Source organism: Corythoichthys intestinalis, chromosome 4 (assembly GCF_030265065.1).
Source record: "Corythoichthys intestinalis isolate RoL2023-P3 chromosome 4, ASM3026506v1, whole genome shotgun sequence".
Taxonomy (NCBI): Eukaryota; Metazoa; Chordata; class Actinopteri; order Syngnathiformes; family Syngnathidae; genus Corythoichthys; species Corythoichthys intestinalis.
Genome location: NC_080398.1, coordinates 45,225,405 through 45,245,879, shown reverse-complemented (window position 1 = coordinate 45,245,879; position 20,475 = coordinate 45,225,405). Strand labels below are relative to the sequence as shown.

The following is a 20,475-nucleotide window of genomic DNA, read 5'->3' as shown; positions in this document are numbered from 1 at the left end:
AATCTAAATCCAGGCAGACTTTTCTGCTCTCTGAACTCTCTGCTTATCTTTGTAATGGCAGAATTATTGATGGAAACGTTTTGAATCTCATTAGATAGTGAAGAGGTACCTTTAAGTGTATAAATCTAAAATTGATGACAATTTTATTGCATCTTATTTGATGTTCAAAGTCCGAAGACATAAAATTATTGCTTTCTTGTTGCACATTTAAAACAAATTTGAAAACATAGTAGATTGTAGGGTGGGGTTTTTAGTCACATCTCATGAGATAATACATGCTCTTCCACACACTCCGACACACGTGACTGAAGATGTTGATAGTAGTGTAATAAACAACCTGACCTGGCTCAACCTTTATCGCAAAGGCATAATACACAACTTGGTTGTCACATGTTGCAGTTCACCTCAAGACAATGAGGGTGAGGCAGATTTATGTTACAGAGCAATAGTATATAACAACACTGGGGTAATGCCGACAATCCAAAGAGTTCTTCAACATGACCGTGACAAGTGGAGTAATAGAAGAAGGTAAGATAGAGAGCGTGTCCCTGCATCCACTTGGAGGAAGAGGAGCAGGAATGGCCACCACTCAGGAGCAGGAGCTGCTATGCATCTTTGGGACAGGAGATTTGGGACGTTCCCTGGGCCTGCGCCTGCTGCAGAGCGGCTACAAGGTTGCATATGGCAGCCGAAGACCTCACAGCTGTGGCCCTTTGCCTGAAGGATCCCGGGTGAGACGTATGAAGTGGTTAGCTGCTATCAGCAAGAATGGATGATTGTGCACGTAAATCGTGATTTAACATGGTGAATGTTTGTGGCGTGCAGGTGATGAGCCATGAGGCGGCAGCCAAGGCAGCTCGACTCATCTTCATTTGTGTTCACAGAGAACATTACACATTCATGGAGACACTGGCACCGTATCTGGAAGGAAAGGTGAATTGATGTGTTCTGTAATGATGCCATAGTGCTAATGTTGACTTAACGACCATACAACACATTTTGATTTTGTATGAACAATATGAAGGATTTGCTGCTCATTCACAATATTTAGGATGCAAGGAGCATTAGATGAAAACTGTCTATAGCTCCTTTGTACCCTCAGCAGCCACAAGATTAACTACAATTAAATTGAGATACATTTCAAAAGCTTTTTGAAAACATTTCACCAAGACAACACCGTTCAGGATGAGTATTAATTTAGTAACAACTATTGTGGCTTTAGTCATACTAATCGGATTTCATAAATCAGCTTAATTTAGGAAGATGAGAGAAAACAGTTCTACACAATTACAACAATAATTCAATAACGGGCCATAAAGTTGTGCCTATGTAACCAAATAGTGAGTAATACACAATTTGATTATTACAGCACAGTGGTACCTCGACATACAATCGCTTCGACACGCGATCTTTTCGACATCCGATGTAAAATTAGACCCGCCATTTGTTTCTACATCCGACGACATGCTCAAAATACGACGATGTATGACAATGTCGCAGTTTCTTTGCTTTTCTGCTAGACCGACGCATGGCAGATTTTCATGGGTCGATCATGGGTTCCAAGAATGTTAGTGCAGGTGGTGAATAAAGGAAAAAGGTGATGAAAAATATGAGTGTGGTGGGCGCATCCGTGAGCTGGCTCGACAATAAGGCCGTATAATGTCTACGATATCGACGGTCCTCCTCCGACCTCTGTTCGCCAGTCTTTATAAGTTAGGGTGACAATTAATATGATTGTAACATCGCAAAAAAAATTGCCAGCTTTGCCAGATTTTTAATCTGTAAAATGTTTAATTAATTAATTAATTTCAGAACTTGTACAACACAACATGCCTACTGTCCGCTGTAGCTGAACATGAAAAGTGAAAGTAAAATGTCCTTTCTCTTTCTGTAACATCAGCCAAGCAGTGCATTCAGGTACACGACACAAAACACATTCGCCACATTGGAACTCGATTTGTTACATTATTGCGGGTATTATTATTACTATTATTATATAACAATTCCTATTTTTTTAAATAATTTATTTGTTTTCTCAGTGTAATTGTTATTTGCAATAGTAACAGCAGTATTTAGGATTTCATGTAGGTTTTCGGGCTGTGGAACAAATGAATGGAATTATAACGTATTCTTATGGGAAAATCCTGCTCGACATAAGACAATTTCAATTTACAAACAAGGTCCTGGAACGAATTAAACTTCGTATGTAGAGGTACAACTGTACTTTAAGCTCACAGGTAAGAGCTGTATGCTAAATATTGCTGTGAAAATGTCATGCCCCTTTTATATCTAATAGCAGTACTATATATTATGTTGTACTTTTAGCACATTTTTTATGAAAAATATTGCACTTGTGTGTGTGTCTTGAAGACACATGCATTAGTCACTAAAAGGAAAGGATTGAAGTTGGGATCTGAACTAATTGGAATCTATACTAATCACATTCATTGAAAAGCTTCACTCAAGTCTGTGTTGCCAACTCTATGTACTTGGAGGATGCTAATTAATTAATATAAATGAACCTGTATCGTGTCTTAGAGCAGCATTCTCAATGTTATGTAACATATGCAAATAAAAAAAGATTTCTTCTCTTTTTCAGGTGTTGGTGGATCTCAGTAATAACCTAAAGAAAGGCATGTACCCTGAACCCAATGCTGCCTATTTGCAGAGGTAACAGATTCTTATGGAGTCTCATATACTGTACATATTCTGACAAATGTTTCAAGTATTTAATAGTTTAAGTCAGACAAAATAATAATAAAACTCATTTGGCTTTCTTAATGTTTAGTGGCTGTGAAAATTCATAATCTTTATTTATTTAAAAAAAAAAAATATATATATATATATATATATATTTATATATATATATACAGTGCCTTGCAAAAGTATTCGGCCCCCTTGAACCTTGCGACCTTTCGCCACATTTCAGGCTTCAAACATAAAGATATAAAATTTTAATTTTTTGTCAAGAATCAACAACAAGTGGGACACAATCGTGAAGTGGAACAAAATTTATTGGATAATTTAAACTTTTTTAACAAATAAAAAACTGAAAAGTGGGGCGTGCAATATTATTCGGCCCCCTTGCGTTAATACTTTGTAGCGCCACCTTTTGCTCCAATTACAGCTGCAAGTCGCTAGGGGTATGTTTCTATCAGTTTTGCACATCGAGAGACTGACATTCGTGCCCATTCTTCCATGCAAAACAGCTCGAGCTCAGTGAGGTTGGATGGAGAGTGTTTGTGAACAGCAGTCTTCAGCTCTTTCCACAGATTCTCGATTGGATTCAGGTCTGGACTTTGACTTGGCCATTCTAACACCTGGATACGTTTATTTTTGAACCATTCCATTGTAGATTTGGCTTTATGTTTTGGATCATTGTCCTTTTGGAAGATAAATCTCCGTCCCAGTCTCAGGTCTTGTGCAGATACCAACAGGTTTTCTTCCAGAATGTTCCTGTATTTGGCTGCATCCATCTTCCCGTCAATTTTAACCATCTTCCCTGTCCCTGCTGAAGAAAAGCAGGCCCAAACCATGATGCTGCCACCACCATGTTTGACAGTGGAGATGGTGTGTTAAGGGTGATGAGCTGTGTTGCTTTTACGCCAAACATATCGTTTTGCATTGTGGCCAAAAAGTTCAATTTTGGTTTCATCTGACCAGAGCACCTTCTTCCACATGTTTGGTGTGTCTCCCAGGTGGCTTGTGGCAAACTTTAAACGAGACTTTTTATGGATATCTCTGAGAAATGGCTTTCTTCTTGCCACTCTTCCATAAAGGCCAGATTTGTGCAGTGTACGACTGATTGTTGTCCTATGGACAGACTCTCCCACCTCAGCTGTAGATGTCTGCAGTTCATCCAGAGTGATCATGGGCCTCTTGGCTGCATCTCTGATCAGTTTTCTCCTTGTTTGAGAAGAAAGTTTGGAAGGACGACCGGGTCTTGGAAGATTTGCAGTGGTCTGATGCTCCTTCCATTTCAATATGATGGCTTGCACAGTGCTCCTAGAGATGTTTAAAGCTTGGGAAATCTTTTTGTATCCAAATCCGGCTTTAAACTTCTCCACAACACTATCTCGGACCTGCATAGTGTGTTCCTTGGTTTTCATAATGCTCTCTGCACTTTAAACAGAACCCTGAGACTATCACAGAGCAGGTGCATTTATACGGAGACTTGATTACACACATTTGGATTCTATTTATCATCATCGGTCATTTAGGACAACATTGGAACATTCAGAGATCCTCACTGAACTTCTGGAGTGAGTTTGCTGCACTGAAAGTAAAGGGGCCGAATATTATTGCACGCCCCACTTTTCAGTTTTTTATTTGTTAAAAAAGTTTAAATTATCCAATAAATGTTGTTCCACTTCACGATTGTGTCCCACTTGTTGTTGATTCTTGACAAAAAAAATTAAATTTCATATCTTTATGTTTGAAGCCTGAAATGTGGCGAAAGGTTGCAATATTCAAGGGGGCCGAATAGTTTTGCAAGGCACTGTATATATATATATATATGTATATATATATATATTTGAAAATACTTTGTGTGTTTTAAATATTATTCTTATATTTTGTTACTGGAATGTATTATTTAGGGCTCAGAATATTGTGGAAAATAAAATGGTATGGCGAAAAACTAGTTAATGTATATAATTTTCAACATTAAGGAAATAGTCTTAAAAATAAGTCTTAAACTTACGAGAATAAAAACGGATTTTAATTAGTAGAACAAAAATTCCCATGCAAACCCAAAGCAACACAAATGCTAATAATTCTTATTAAAGCAACACCAATGCTAATAATTGTTACTCGGTTCGCAAGTGTGCTGGAGCCTGACCCAGTGTGAGGCTCTCTGAACTTGTTGCCAGCCAATCACAACTAACATGAAGAAAAACAAACATACACACCTACAAACCGTTTAGAATCTTAGAATCGATTCATCCACTATGCGTATTTCTGGAATATGGCAGAAATGCAGAGTATCTGGGAACATACTTACACAGGCAAAGATAGAACATGCGAACCCACAACCTCATGACTATGAGGTGATGTGCTAACCAGCTGGTTGCCGTGGCATCTGGATAAATAGTTTTGGAAAATATTTTTAGTTGATAATGGATAAAAAGATATAACGGGTTTTCAGTGCATACAGTTAACAAACTTTTGTACAAGCAACTGCAGGAAGTCCCCTGGTTATGAACGAGCTCAGTTCCCATGCTGGCGATGTAACCCGAATTTCCGCGTAAGTCAGAATTTACCCTTTAAGTACACCTAAATACGCCCTAAATGTCAATTATTACTACTATACTGTTATGTGTCACTTTAATGAAATAAAGTTAAAAAAAAAATCGCGACTGGCGACAAAATGGCGGACAAGACACCGTTATGCGACAAAAAAAAACAAAAAACAAAAAACGACTGAGGACAAATGGCGGACAAAACTCGTCGTAAAGTCGAAATCACGTAAGTCGGGTACGTCGTAACCCAGGGACTACAGGTACAGTAAAATATTCATATTGCTTTCGTACACTTCATAATTTGGTACTTTTATCAGTAAGGACATCATATCCCTTTGTCATACGCAGAGTTTAAGGGGGGGCTGGGGGGGATACCCCCCTGTTGTTGTCGCCGACTTGAGCAGCCTGATTTAGAATTCCCCTAAAAAATGATAGGAAACAAAAACAAACAAACAAAAAAAAGATTTTCAACGTATTATTATAAATATTCCTGACTGGAATATTCAGTCAAAAAGGATGCAGCGTGTACTTCTCCACTCAGTAAGACAGAAAAACGAGCGCACTCACTCACGCAAGCACACACACACACACACACACCCCCACACACACACACACACACAGCTGGGATACCTGTATGTACGAGCGTGAGTTGAGCTATTATCCTCATATATATCTTGTAAATTATTTTAATTGCTGACATTGCGTTTCGGGGTCATCAACATGTTTTGCCCCCCCTGCCGCAAAGTCAAACTCCGCCTATGCCCTTTGTTCTATTCCATCAAACTCTATTTATCGTCTACAACTATATTCTTGTTTATGTGTTGAATATCTGAGTGAAAGACTAGAAGTTTTGTCTTTGTGAAAAAAAAAAAAAATCTGGCGGAAGTGTCCTGAAAGCCCACTTAGAATGCGAGCCATCAAAAGGCACCCACTGAATCTTAAAAAATGAAACCATGTCCTTTGGCAGGAAAGCCCGCTGAGTTTCGATTTAGTCGAAGTGGAGACATTGATTTGTGACATTCAGACTCCTCTAGTTCTGTTTCCCTCCCTCTCTTTTGAGAGGGGTGTTGAAAAATGTCAGCTAAAGTCTTTGCTGTGTGTTCTCCAGACTGGTCCCTGGAGCAACTGTGGTGAAAGGCCTTAACACGCTGTCTGCCTGGGCTCTGCAGAATGGTCTTCTGACAGGAAAACAGGTGAGTGAAGAAAGAAAAAAAAAATACTTCAAAATGTGAGCTGAATGGAAAACAAAAAAAATGAGGCAGCATGCATGTGAAAATCCATTGGCACCTAGGGTATTGTAAAGGGGAGGCACTGCAAGGTCAATTGTATTCATTCCATTAGCGACAAGCCCTAGAAATATAGAATATACTATTATATTGCTGGTATGTTCCTGTGCAATCTATTTTCATAAAGACCAAAATTCATATAGAACACTACTCACCCATAGGGAGAAAACACTAGATGAGAGCAAGCCTTTATTGATTCCGTCTGCGTTGATTCATGTTATTGATTTTTTTCATGTTTCCATATCAATGCTAGAAAAAAAATGAGGGCACTACTTGTAAAAACACACAAACCAACACACTTTATAATGTTACAAAGTTGATAGACCAGTGTTTATTGTAGCTTCCGCTTCACAGCTACAAAGAGAAACACAAACTTACAGGCAACCTCTGGAGACCGAACCTGAATCTGCCTCAAATCCTCTGCAACACAAACAAGCCGCATGCACATGCACAAAAATACACACGTCCACAAATATCCCTTCACATGCTGATACCACTGCAGTGCTGTATTTTCTTTGAAACAGCGGTATCCCTCAACCATTACATGTGGCGTGATGGGGTGGATGAATAATCCTGGAATAACCACAGCCCAAATTACCGCCATCAGACAATCATTCAATGTATGGACAATGTTTTCAGTAACATTTTTATTATTCTTAACTCATTCACTACCAAGATGTATAAACAATATCAATATCAAACTAATGTAAAAATAAATAAACAAATAAATAGTTTTTTTAGACATCGTTATACTGTTTTTTGGGTAACACTTTATAATAACTATACGTTATAACTAGGTAAAACGTCTTTACTAAACTGTTAATAAATTATATATTTTCGACTTGTTAAGTACTTGTTAACAGTTTGTTGTCATGTATGGACATTATATGCCCCGCATATTTTTGTCGCACCTGAGTATAAGTTGCACCAGCCCAAAAATGCGCAATGAAGAGGGAAAAAGAAACATATAAGCTGCACCGGACTATAAGTCGCATTTTTGGGGGAAATTTACTTGATAAAATCCAACACATAGAACAGATATGTTATCTTGAAAGGCAATTCAAAATAAAAATACACTAGAAAACAACATGCTGAATAAGTGTACAGTATGATAATGTTACATTATGCATGAACAACAAAATGCGGCCGATATGTTAACGTAACATAGCTATTAAGAGTTATTCAAATAACTGTAGCATAAAGAACATGCTAACATGTTTATCAAACCATCAGTGTCACTCTAAAACACCAAAATAACATGTGAAATGATACAAATGTGTTAAGAATTGCACACATAAGTCGCTGCAGAGTATATAAGTCGCACCCCCAGCCAAACAAATGAAGCTTTTTGAAGCAATGGAGATTTACAGCCAATTCGTTCGAAGCGTCACGGTGGTTCATTTGGTCTTATGACAGTCGTATAATGCTGCTTTTAAACAAAGTGTGACCGGTTAATATTTTTTGGTGTATATATCCCATAATATATTGAGGACAGCCGCGGCTTATATTCCAGTGCAGCTTATCTATGAACGAATGCTGTTTTCGTGTCAAATGTAAAGGGTGAGATTTATAGTCAGGTGCGCCTTATAGTGCGAAAATTACGGTATTTGTTTTCAAAGGGAATGAGAAGAGCCGCTTTGATTGGCGCAAATAGAGTTGGCTGTGTACTTGCCCAGAATAACATAGCGCACCCTGTTTAAAACGAGCCAGCTTGCTCATGTCCAACACCTAATCTAACACACCTTTACACAGAATTAGACATGCTCATCGAATCAGCGAGCCAACCATTTACAATTACATTCACTCTATCACTAAGTGGATAGTCAGCCATACATACCACTACACCATCAGTCACCCACAGCTACATTATCTGTAGTAAATGGTGATGGTTATGGTCATACTTTATTAATCTCAAAATGGGGAAATTCCTTTTTCCGTTACAACCCGCTCAAGAAACATAATGACATTGAAACATAGAATACAGAGGAAGACAGGGTAGTTCGCGATCAGCTTTCAAGACCAGCTCCTCAATTGCGCAGATGGAAAAGGGTTATTAAAATGTGGATGACAGGTTAAAAAAAACAAAAACAATAACAACATGTCTCTGGCACTGTGTTCACATTGATTTGGGGCACAGTGTGGAATTAGGAGAAACTACCTCAGTGCATATGCAACAGGATAAAACACCAGACACCATAATTTTCAGACTACCACTGACTAACAAATAATCATAACAATTTTCCACAACACGCACGATGATCGCTCATGGCTCATTTATGTGCCACAGCACAGTGGTTAGGAATCACTTTAGATATCAACTCTCTGTAGTTTAAATTGAATCAACAGGGCTTCTGATGTTGGGAACCAAGTCATGCCCACTATTTTTTCTGAGTTGCTACCAAACATGATAAATCAATATTCAATTCCACACAGCATTTTAGGAACAATTATTTAATTATTATTCAAAGTAAAGTACATACACATAAGGATGAATGATAGCACTATGATTGGTCAGGCACACTTTCTATTTTTTTGTGCTTGTGTCACATTTACAATCAGATAGAGATTTAGTCTGTCTGGCTGTCCCCTGCTGTTATGGTGCAGTAAGGCAACATAGCTGGCTGCTCGGTCCACTTATCCACCTGGGGGGAAAACTGCTCAGTTGAATTGCCAGTCAAACTCTTAGACACACATGCACACGCACGCACACCCCCTCACACATACTTCCCCTCTTCATAGCAACATCTTAATCACCTTATCGCAGAGCAGCAAGTGATAATAATTTACAACATGGTGTCATAGAAATTGGATTATCTATTACGTGGCACACCTACTGTTTGGTATTTGTTGACACCTTATAGAGTTTTTGTCAGATTAAGGATACGCCATATAAACACTCAAGCTATGGCACCAGAGAGTATCACTGTGTCATGTGTGGATGGCAGCTTTCGACTATTTTAAGTGAAATCTGTTAAATATCACAATAGTGCAAAACAACAGTCAGACAGGGAGCAATATGAAAACATTTCTATTTCCACTCACTTTGCATGGCTTTTTTTTTTCAAGAAAAGACAATATGGCCCGAATGATTGAAACAGAAAGGAAGTTGGCAACTGGCTGTAAGACACTGTCATAAAGATATTCATGAAAAAAAGATTCATGAAAAATAGTCACCCTTGTAAATGTTTTTTCATTTAAAAAATGTTTCATATCCCCCTTTTTTTTTTTTTTTTTTTTTTTTAAGGAAATACATTCATTCTGTTCTGCTTATCCTCAATCATTCAAACAGTCTTTCAGCAGGTTTTATGTATGTCATCTACACATATGTGTTTCCCTTTATGACTATCACTGCAAACATACAGTGGTACGAAAAAGTATCTGAACCTTTTGGAATTTCTGCATAAAATCACCATCAAATGTGATCTGATGTTTGTCAAAATCACACAGATGAAAAAAGTGTCTGCTTTAACTAAAACCAACCAAACATTTATAGGTTTGCAAACAATAACAGAAAAGGGAAAAATAAATAAGTGAGCCCTCTGTCTAAGGAGACTTAAAAAGCAATTGAAACCAACTTTTCCCAAACAATTTATGTCAGGTGTGTGCCCAGTCACTGATGAGTGGTTTAAAGCCGCCCTGCCCACTGTAAAACACACACCTGGTAAGAATTGTCTTGATGAGATGCATTGTCTAATGTGCATCATGGCTCGGTCAAAAGAGCTGTCTAAAGACCTGCAACCAAGGTTTGTTGATTTGTATAAAGCTGGGAAAGGATACAAAACCGTCTCTAAAAGTCTGGATGTTAATTAATTGACAAGAAGTTGTCTACAAATGGAGAGCGTTTGGCACTGTTGCACCACTCCCAAGTAGTGGCCTTCCACCAAATATGACACCATGAATTCAGCGCAGGATATTCAGAGAGGTAAAAAAAAAAAAAACCTAGAGTGTCTGCTAAAGACTTACAGAAATCACTGGCACAGTCCAATATCTCTGTGCACACATCAACTATATGAAAAAGTATGGCCAAGAATGGTGTTCATGGGAGGACTCCACAGAGGAAGCCACCACTGTCTAAAAAAAAACATTGTTGCTTGTTTAATGTTTGCAAAATGCACTTGGACACTCCACAAACGTTTTGGCAAAATGTTTTGTGGACTGATGAAACCAAAGTTGAATTGTTTGGGAGTAACACACAACGTCATGTGTGGAGGAAAAATGGAACAGCTCACCAACATCAACACCTCATCCCCACCGTGAAGCATGGTGGAGGGAGCTTCATGATTTGGGATTGTTTTGCTGCCTCAGTGCCTGGACAACTTGCATTCATAAATGGAAGAATGAAGTTAAAAGTTATCAGGATGTGTTGCAGGAAAACCTGAGGCCTTCTGTCAGACAGTTGAAGCTAAAAAAAATGGATGGATGCTACAACAAGAGTAAGATCCAAAACACAGAAGTAAATCAACTTCAGAATGGCCAAGTCAAAGTCTAGACTTGAAGCCCATTGAGATGCTGTGGCAAGACAGCGATTCATGCCAGCCATCCCAGGAATCTGACTGAAATACAGCAGTTTTGTAGAGAGGAATGGGCCAAGATTAGTACTACATAATATCCTCATTAAAATATGAAAACCTATAGATGTTTGGGTGGCTTTAGTTAAAGCAGACGCTGTTGTTTCATATGTGTGACTTTGACAAAAATCAGATCATATTTGATGGTGAGTTTATGCAGAAATGTGAGAAATTCCAAAAGTTTCAGATACGTTTTCATACCAATGTACTGTTTTCTAAATGCATTACAGCACATATTATATGTGAACATTAGGTACTTGTATTTCTAACAGCAATAGTCAACATGACTAATCTGACTCATACATTTAACATAGCCCTTTTGTTAAATTATGAGCAAACAAACATTGTTGGCCAATATGGCTTGTCTCCGCAGTACTAGAAAAAATTGATACCTTTTTTTTGAAAAGATAGAAATCAGTGTTTCTATTCATTAATTTGAAGAGCTCTTGAGTGTGGGTTAGTGTGTTCTTTTAATTATATCAAAATGACTAAATAAGCAATCATTCTTTTTTTCTATACATCACATCTCTTTCCAGGTCTGCCTGTGTGGCAATAGTACAGAGGCAAAGCAGGCAGTGGCAGAGGTGGCCACCAAGATGGGCGTAACAGTTTTGGACAGGGGATCTCTATCTGCAGCCCAAGAGTTGGAAGACTTCCCCCTGCAGCTGTTCCCCGAGTGGAGGCTACCTCTCCGCATTGCTGTCGGCCTAACCGCCTTCTTCTTCTTCTACCTCCTCATCCGAGACGTCATCTATGCTTATGTAGAGCAGGGGAAAGACATCTCCTATAGGATTATGGTGTCCTTGGCCAACAAGGTAAGGACTTGTTGATGCTTTTATTGCAGAAACATCAAAAAGCTTACAAGTCATACAGTGTAGTTTCTTATTTTGGTGCGTATGTGTATTTTTTTGTTGTTTTTTTTGTTTTGTTTTGTAGGGCCACGTCTTCTCAGATCCTTAAGTCAATCACGACTGGTCTATCGATATTTAAACTAGGGCTATGCAATATGGGTTAAAAGTCATGTCCCGATATATTTAGGCTGAATATACGAAATATTCCACCATATTTTCCTTGCAAAGTGAGAGCAAATCTTCAGTCCAAGTCAAAGCCAAATATGACGTAACTATTAATTGTATTGAAACCAGTGATATCAGTGAACTGCAGCAAAAATGAATAAACTGTCTTCTTTACCTGGGTCATGAAAAAAAAAAATCCTCAGATTATAAAAGATAAACATATAAATATGATATAATAACAGGATTATTGTATTTGGATTAAAGCTACATAAGGAGAACATTTGAACTATTTCGATATGTAATATATAGTCTGATTCCCTATCAAATTAAAACATTTTAATCAAATTTTTATATCAATGTATTGCATATCCCTAGTTAAAACCCAAAGTTAGGTCCACACACTGACTACGAATGGTCACTCTTACAGGATGCAAAACAACAAGGTCTATGCAAGCAGAAGTTAATAGTCCATTTAATTCTTCTGGACTGAGATGAGAACGGCCTTTTCGCTACGTCTAGATGGGAGAAAACAAGAAAAATCTAGCTGCATCAGAGCATTCACATGTCGGTATGGTAAAGGGATGGATAAAAAAATCCAAATTTAAAATATTTGAACCGATAACTAATAGTGGAGAAAACAGAAATAAATCCAATGCCTCTAGGAAAGGGCCGCCCATTAGAATATGGCCATCCTTAGCCCAGGCAGACAGACAATCAATGTCGATACTATTTTAGCCAAGTGTTCCTAGCTTGTTCCAGCTTGTCTGCCCTTTCCTCATGATGCCAGTTTTACCCATTGTCACATGCACTTATATATAACTGACGTCACAAAATGGCTGTGCATGTATGCAGCACCATTTTTTTTTTTGTTTAAACATTATTATCTTCAATAACAGCTATTTGCATACTTGGATACTTTGAGCAACTGTCTTAAGCATGAAGGTAATAGATACTAGGTGTTGTCATTCTCTTAGTTATTGTCATTATTATTATTGCTTGTTAGTGGGGAAGCATGCCATTCTTTAAATAATTTAAAAAATCAAATTAGCCATATTTTTCATCTTGCCTTGCACTTTTTTTCAACATTTTCTAGCTCTCTGTATATCTGCCTGATGTCACTGACGGTATAGTTGCCTTTATTTGCCTTCTCTTTCCACTTAGTGATTTGTGAACGCAGGGGTGAAAGTCGCTAGAATTTCTTGCCGGAACTCCCTGACTTAAAGGTCACCACGGAGCCACTTTTTTTTTTTTTTTCATGGGGGTCAAACCTCCTAAAACCACAGAAATGCAAAGAAAACTGCATTTGGTGGTTATACCTATAACACACAATAATGCACAACAGGTTTTACACATGCATTAGGCTACATGAGAAACTAATTTTCATTCAAAATATTTTTTCAATTATGTGCAAAAACAGTTAACACAAACACCATATAATAAACCCAACCTCATCTCCTCATTTTTATTTTCTCTCATTTCCTCGTATCTAAAAGCAAAACCTTAATTTTACCTACATAAGAACATAGGATGTGCAGTGCATTAAGATTAAAGATAATGTAAAAATTGATTTATATATTATTTTTAAAAAGTAACATACATTAACAAAAATAAGTACTAATGACTTACATTATGCATAGAGAAATGGATTATATATAGAAGATAATGCAATTTTTTTAAATTTATTTATTTATTTTTTTATTATAAGGAAATAAATAAGTAGCCGCACATGGGTAAATGAACAAAAATAAGTCCAAAGCGCTCATTAACTCTATTGCCAAATGTATCATATTTCAGACAAGCATCTAATTCACTCTAACCTAATCAATCAGCAAAAACGGATGATTTACTGCTTGACCCAAGTGTCACATCAAATCAATGACTTTTAGGATGATAATTCATGTGTATTAAAAAAAAAAAAAAAAAAAAAAACTTGTGAACAATGTGAAATGCTTACGTTATCATGTGAAGATTTGCGTTTGGGATTTAATAAGCCCAGGCTTCTCCCGTCAGCCCTTGTGTTTTCTTCGGGTTAATTAATCTTATCACAATGCTATCTTGTAACTGTCAATGATACCGATGATGATGATGATGACAATAAACAACAACAACAGCATTTCTGGACCTCATTGCAGTGCTTTTGAAATTGTTAAAATATTATATGTTAAGGACCACATAAAATTTTCGGAAAAAAAAAAAAAAAGATTTTTTTGTTCAGTATTTATGGGGTCAGGCATTATAACAAGGAAGATGTTTTGAACCTCCCCAAAAATAATCCTCTTTAACTCTTTCCTTTCTCTTAAAGATCTGATCAATTTTCCGTTGCATTGCCCTTTTTTTATCTCATTAATACAACCAGGCTGTTCTTTTATTTTTTATTTTTTTTGCTGTTGCAGAATTTTTTTGTTGTTGCTGTTGCAGAAAACGTGCATTTCAAACAATCTGAGATAACTATCCATGCTGATCACATGTCAGTATGTCAGCCATTTGAACAGACAAGTGGAGTTGAGCCAGGGTTGGGGTTTTTTTGCTTTCATCGGCACAACAAAGCGAGTCGACTGTCTCATCGGACTAAGATACACGCGGTAAAAACGGATGACGCTACAGCAGCATTTTATTAGGCTTATTAAAACTTGTGTATGTAAATCTGACATTAGTAGATGATAATCTTCTTGGAGATGCGTATATGGCAGCCTGGCAGTTTTTTTTGTTTTTTTTTTGTTTTTTTAACATGGAGGTTTGACAGTTGCCATCATATTTTTGGAATCAAAGCACTGGTCTCCCTGTTCAGCCCTTAATTTTATACCCGAACGGCCTTCCGGGTCGTTCCGGCCCACTTTTACCCATGTGTGAATGTGAATAGTTGACTCAATATGTAACATACTCTAGTCGTAATTGTCGACCAGAATCTACCTCCATTTTCCTCCACCAAGGTAAATAAAAATGGATTGCTTGTTGGATCTATGTTACTAGGCCTTTTCCAATAATTGACTTTCTCCATACTACTGATGGCCTGGAATTTCTTTTGGCCTAGTTAGTTTTTGAGTTAGGGTTAGCAAAACCTTCTTACTTTTTTAAAAGTAAAACTTTGAAAATAATATGTATGTATGTATATTTCTGGACGTTGCCTGAGCGTTTGCTAGGAGGGGCTTCTAAGATGTGTTTCCTACCATCTTTCAGGTGTTTCCCATTGTGTCGCTTGTCATGCTATCACTGTGTTACCTGCCTGGTGTGATAGCCGCCTTCTTTCAGCTCTACAGAGGAACCAAGTACAAGTACTGTATCAAATCATTTGAGAGTAACAAGTTGCCCCCTCACGTGCATTATTTGAAATTACATCATGCCAACTTATTTGTCCAGGCGCTTCCCTAACTGGCTGGACCGCTGGATGCTTTGTAGGAAGCAAATGGGCTTGGTTGCTCTGGGCTTTGCTTTTCTCCATGCCATCTATACATTCATTATTCCTATTCGCTACTCGGTCAGACATAAACTCATCTCCCGGGTGGTGAATGAGGTACAGTATAGTGGTTTTAACAGTACTGTACAAGCTGATCTACACATTTTCAAGAGAAATGTTCCCCATCGTTAAAGCTCTTCTCGTCCATCTCTCGCTACCCACAGATGAAGAACAACAAAACCACCCCCTTTGACTTTAATTATACAGAAGCATGGGGAACAGACTCCTTCTACGTCCTGGGCATTCTGGGCTTCTTCCTTTATGTTCTACTCGGCCTGACATCACTGCCCTCTGTGGGAGGCTCGCTCAGCTGGAGGGAGTTCAGCTTCATTCAGGTCAGAGCATTCATGCATATCTTTTTTGGTAACAAAAGGGATGCAGTGGGGGTAGTATTTTTACTATCTTTTTTTTTTTTTTTACTATGGGCTCCTGGGTGGGGGAAAAAAACCCTAAACATATGGTAACTCCTTATTTTTTTCTCTTTAGGAATGTGCATGTTTTTTAAAAGACTGGGAAAATAAAAGCATTTTGTAAACATGTAATTATGTGAACTGAAAAATACGTCCATAGTATAGTAAGAGTAATGTCAGTGGTCCCTAATCTTTTTTTGCACCACAGACAGGTGTAATGTGGGCCTTTTTGTTTTCAAAGACAGGCAATGTGTGGCAAAAAATTACAGTAAATATAAAATAACATGACTGGGCTAAAAACGAACATTAAGCGCTTGGAAAATGTAACTCACAATACACTGAATTAACCATTTTTAACAGGTGCCTCTCCTAAAACTGAAGGCAAATATCCTTGGTCGGAGGCATAATGAGTTCTTCTCCAATTGTGAAAGGTTTCTTGGTTTTAGCAATAGAGTTTGCCACGAGTACGATGCTCTCAGTGCATTTGCTTTTGTTGCATTGTTTCCTAGCTTATAGCCACATATTATGCAGAATTGACTTAGTTAAAGTATGTCCAAAGATGTCGCCACCTGCAGCACACAGCCAACAGCAGCTAACGTTACTGTTTACATTGACTGACGCTGGGCTGCGATAGGTGTTCAAACACCCCAGTAATGGCTGCCAACCACTGTTTTACAACGTACACAATTCCCTACTCGGATTAGTCAATAGAGTAGACACGCATATTGATGTGTCAAGAGGCACAGGCCAGATTGTGGTCATTAACAAATAATTTGTTATTTGTTTTCTCTGCGGCCCGGTTGCAAATGCAACCCGGACCGGTATCGGTCCCCAGCCCGGTGGTTGGGCATCCCTGTCATAGGTGATTGTTAATTCATGAAGCATCAGGGATGGGGACAAGCATAGAAAGAGACAAAGATTGTAAAGATTGTCTTGCCTTTTTTTAATGAGATAAGACAATACAATCTCTATTAAAAATACAAAGTTAGAAAGTGCCATTGTCCTTATCCCGTGCCCCCTATCAGTGAAATCTCTTTTAGGGCCCTTTTGATAAAATGTATTGGTAATTATTTCCAAGTTTTATCTAAGTTATTAAAGTGCTGTAAAAGCAAATGCGTCACAGGCTCTTTCTTCCCAAGTGACTGGTTAAGTAACTCGCCAACACGGGCACACACAATGGATGAGTGGTTGCTTTTAGCTCAGCATTTTAAATGTTAAGTTATTCATTAAACTGAATTATGAGAGCAGGTACAATCCCACGTGAGCAGATTTGCTAATACAGGTCACGAGTAAGTGTGTATGTGATAAGGTCGCATGCGCAGATGAACTGATGGGAAAAGATATTCGGTGATGGAGGTCAAGATAATTGATCCTTTGAGAAGGAGAGAAAGAGACGACACATCTGAGGTCGATTTGCATAGATTATCGTTGTGATCACGGTTGTCAACAAGGGAATGCGTCAGATTTTAATATTCACGATGCAAAAGCCTTCGCAGCTCTCAGTTGTGATTAAAAATAAAATCCTTTATTATCATCTGAGGATGCAACTGTACTACAATTATGTCTGCTTGCTGTGAGGGAGCATTGTGTTCAAGATACTCTCTATAAGTGATTAACAATAACCAGACAACAGAAGACACTAGGGCCCAGAAAACAATTATTCTGTAACAGCTTCAGGGAAAAAAAAAAAACTTTAAGCGAGTGTTTTACTATAAAACTTAATGTGACAGTTTCCATTCATGAAGTCAGCAGGGGAGTAATTTTAACCATCGACAAAAACACGTCTGACAAGCCACATTTCCACCGTGTAATACAGTAGATTATTTGTACAAATGCATGCATAGATTTTCCCCGCTTGAATAAAAATGCTTAACTACTTTTGGCCAAACTCCAATACTCAGTAGGACCTAAAAAGTCTAAATGTATACTTTTTCACTGTTTCTGCCTATTTTATTATTGCCAAAATTATTTTTTTCAATAATGGAAAGACTCGAAGTTGCAGCATCATAAGTTGTATTGGCCACAATTACAAAGGTAAATTTGTTGCATAAGGTGTAATATTGTTATTTGTTATATTTCTGTAATTAATAAATGCCTCTGCTTTCTATTTTTTCAGTCTAAACTGGGCCACCTGACCTTGTTCATATGTACAGCGCATGGCTACATTTACGGCTGGAATAAATTCCTGCGCCCATCTACATACAAGTGGTACACGCCTCCGGGCTACATGCTTTGTCTGGTGGTGCCCTCCGTTGTGCTTGTGCTCAAAATGCTAATCTTGTTGCCGTGCGTGGATCGAACTCTAACCCGCATCCGTCAAGGCTGGGAGAGGACTCCGAGTGAGGAGACTGGCAAGGCCACGGCCACAAACCTGTAACCGTCTGACCAGTGGGTTCATCTCAGATGAACTCATTTCGATAAGTGGTGGAAAAGACTTGAATTAACTTTCTTCGTGAGTAGTGTTGATTGGATTTGCGCAATCATTCAGTATTGTGGAGTGTCTACAGGGTAGGTAAAGCACATTATTAGATCTTTTAGACAAGTTAAAGTTTGATTTTGCCTTTGAACAAGGTAACTTCAGGCATAGGGACATGCAGTCGAGGATATTAGGATTTCTTTTTGTGAGCTTTGAGAGATTGTATGTGCTTGTTGTTCCTCTTTCAACTGAATATGTCAAAAATAGAATTCTATCCCTCGACGACACACATTGTTTTGATGAACAGAAGCAATCATTTTCATCCTATCCTCCCTCCAAGTGGAGCATCCCCAAAGCTGCTTCGTTCTCATTGCCCAAATCTTCCTCCCTCTCAAGGGCACTGCACACACAAAATTAGAATAAAGCGCTCACCACACTCACCCTCAGCTGGTTTGATTAAACACACTTCACACAGTTTAAATTGGTACTACAAGCTGACAGGTTTCGCAAACAGAGCGTAAAAACATTATGGTAGGTAGTGGTTCTATGAATCAGTTGATTTGTAGTTCAGTCTCATTGAAGCGCTGTCGTTGTCATCTCCTCCTTAAAATTTTCTATCCAATGCCACGCAGAGCTATCTTCCAAAACAAGAACATACAGTACTTTGTTACAGTAAATAGGAAACACTCGTTTGTGGCACTGATGGGAAAAAAAACTAAAAAACTTTGCGATCGATGATCAAAAAAGAAAAGAGAAAACTTCTGTTTACCAATTCATCCTCTGTACTGCATATGCGAACAACCTTTCACAACTATTAACACTTTAAAGTCTTCAATTAGGGCCTGCCCTGAATGCATGTTTGTGGAATGCAGGATTTGAACGCACATCGAGGGAGTTAATATGTATGCACATGTCTTGTTCACTTGGTCTGGCCTGATTTTTGCATCTTCACATTTCCCCCTAACAGTTATCTCCCACTTTCGTTGTGAATGTGGCTTTTACGTCATAGTGTGCTCCAGCTGTGATACAGGCAGATTTTGGATGTGTGGGTAGTTATTATCTAAACTAGAACACCTACTCTCGCTTCAATCACACCCCCTAAGCTACAGCATGAAACTTGTTTCAACGAGTGGAGAGCAATTGGTTCCTGTGGTGATGGTGATGCCTGGTTGTCAAGAAGGAAGAAATAATTATCTGATTTAGCTCATATTTTTACTGATTTTAAGGCCTTTTCTTAAGCAATAGCTTTAAAAAATATATTTTAAAATTCTTCCCGTGCTCAAGTTCCACATTCCCAGCAAGTTTAATGAAAGTGAGATTCAGTCTCTGAATAAAGCCAGCCAGACAAACGGATTCCAGTGAATTATTCCATGATATGCATACTTATGACAAAAAGTCTCGGGCTCGGACACCTCAAAATCACAAAGTATAATTCCTTGTTTCATAGTACACGACTGCTAATGAAGGAACCTTGGTGTCCAAAAGATTGTATTATCCTTAGGTTTGTACTTAAATGTATACATGCCAGTCAATGTGAAAAAGATGTGACCTGTGACTTTTAGGTTTACAAGGAAGTTCTCAAAAATATGAAATTCCTGACTTTATCGTCTTTAGAAAAACAGTTTCTTTGGGGGACACAGCCTTACAGGCGCTGATGATGACAGCCTTCAATGATTGACAAATGGTAGAGCTGTAAGATATATAGGCACCATATGTTTTTTGAGCAGATATGGACCGCATAATCTGGGTGGGCCAAAATAGCCCTCATACACGGACTGCTCTGCACTCTCAGTTGCATGTTTCATTTTATGTAGAACAGCTGCATGTCTTGACAAGAAGCTTTTACTCAATAAATTACCATTGTTTTAACTCAAAGAATTGTGTTCAGAGCTCCTTCTTTTCAATTCATCATCTCATTAACTTTGTCCAGATAGACTCTCTTGTCTGACCTCAATGTGTTGAAAATTCACCATACACGTTTTCACCGATAGGAAGGATTTACCTCTCTAATAATTGTCATTTGATGGGTGGCCAGGCACTCTAGAGCAGTGGTCCCCAATCTTCTTTGCACCACTGACCAGTGTG

General features: G+C 38.2%; 1 protein-coding gene across 1 annotated transcript; it reads left to right on the top strand.

Moving 5' to 3' along the window:
• Positions 1-22: 22 nt before the first annotated feature.
• LOC130914940 (metalloreductase STEAP4-like) lies at positions 23-20,152 on the top strand. Its single transcript, XM_057834542.1, has 9 exons — positions 23-731; positions 826-933; positions 2,600-2,670; positions 6,349-6,433; positions 11,631-11,909; positions 15,288-15,382; positions 15,468-15,621; positions 15,729-15,899; positions 18,091-20,152. The coding sequence occupies exons 1-9, from the start codon at positions 498-500 to the stop codon at positions 18,349-18,351; spliced, it is 1,458 nt and encodes a 485-aa protein (XP_057690525.1). The 5' UTR covers positions 23-497; the 3' UTR covers positions 18,352-20,152.
• Positions 20,153-20,475: the final 323 nt, after the last annotated feature.

Excerpts from the sequence above, each read along its gene's own strand:
- LOC130914940 (XM_057834542.1), top strand. The coding sequence starts at position 498 with ATGACCGTGACAAGTGGAGTAATAGAAGAAGGTAAGATAGAGAGCGTG. Across the intron at positions 6,434-11,630 it reads GTCTTCTGACAGGAAAACAG|GTCTGCCTGTGTGGCAATAG; the intron begins GTGAGTGAAGAA and ends ATCTCTTTCCAG. Across the intron at positions 15,622-15,728 it reads TCTCCCGGGTGGTGAATGAG|ATGAAGAACAACAAAACCAC; the intron begins GTACAGTATAGT and ends CGCTACCCACAG.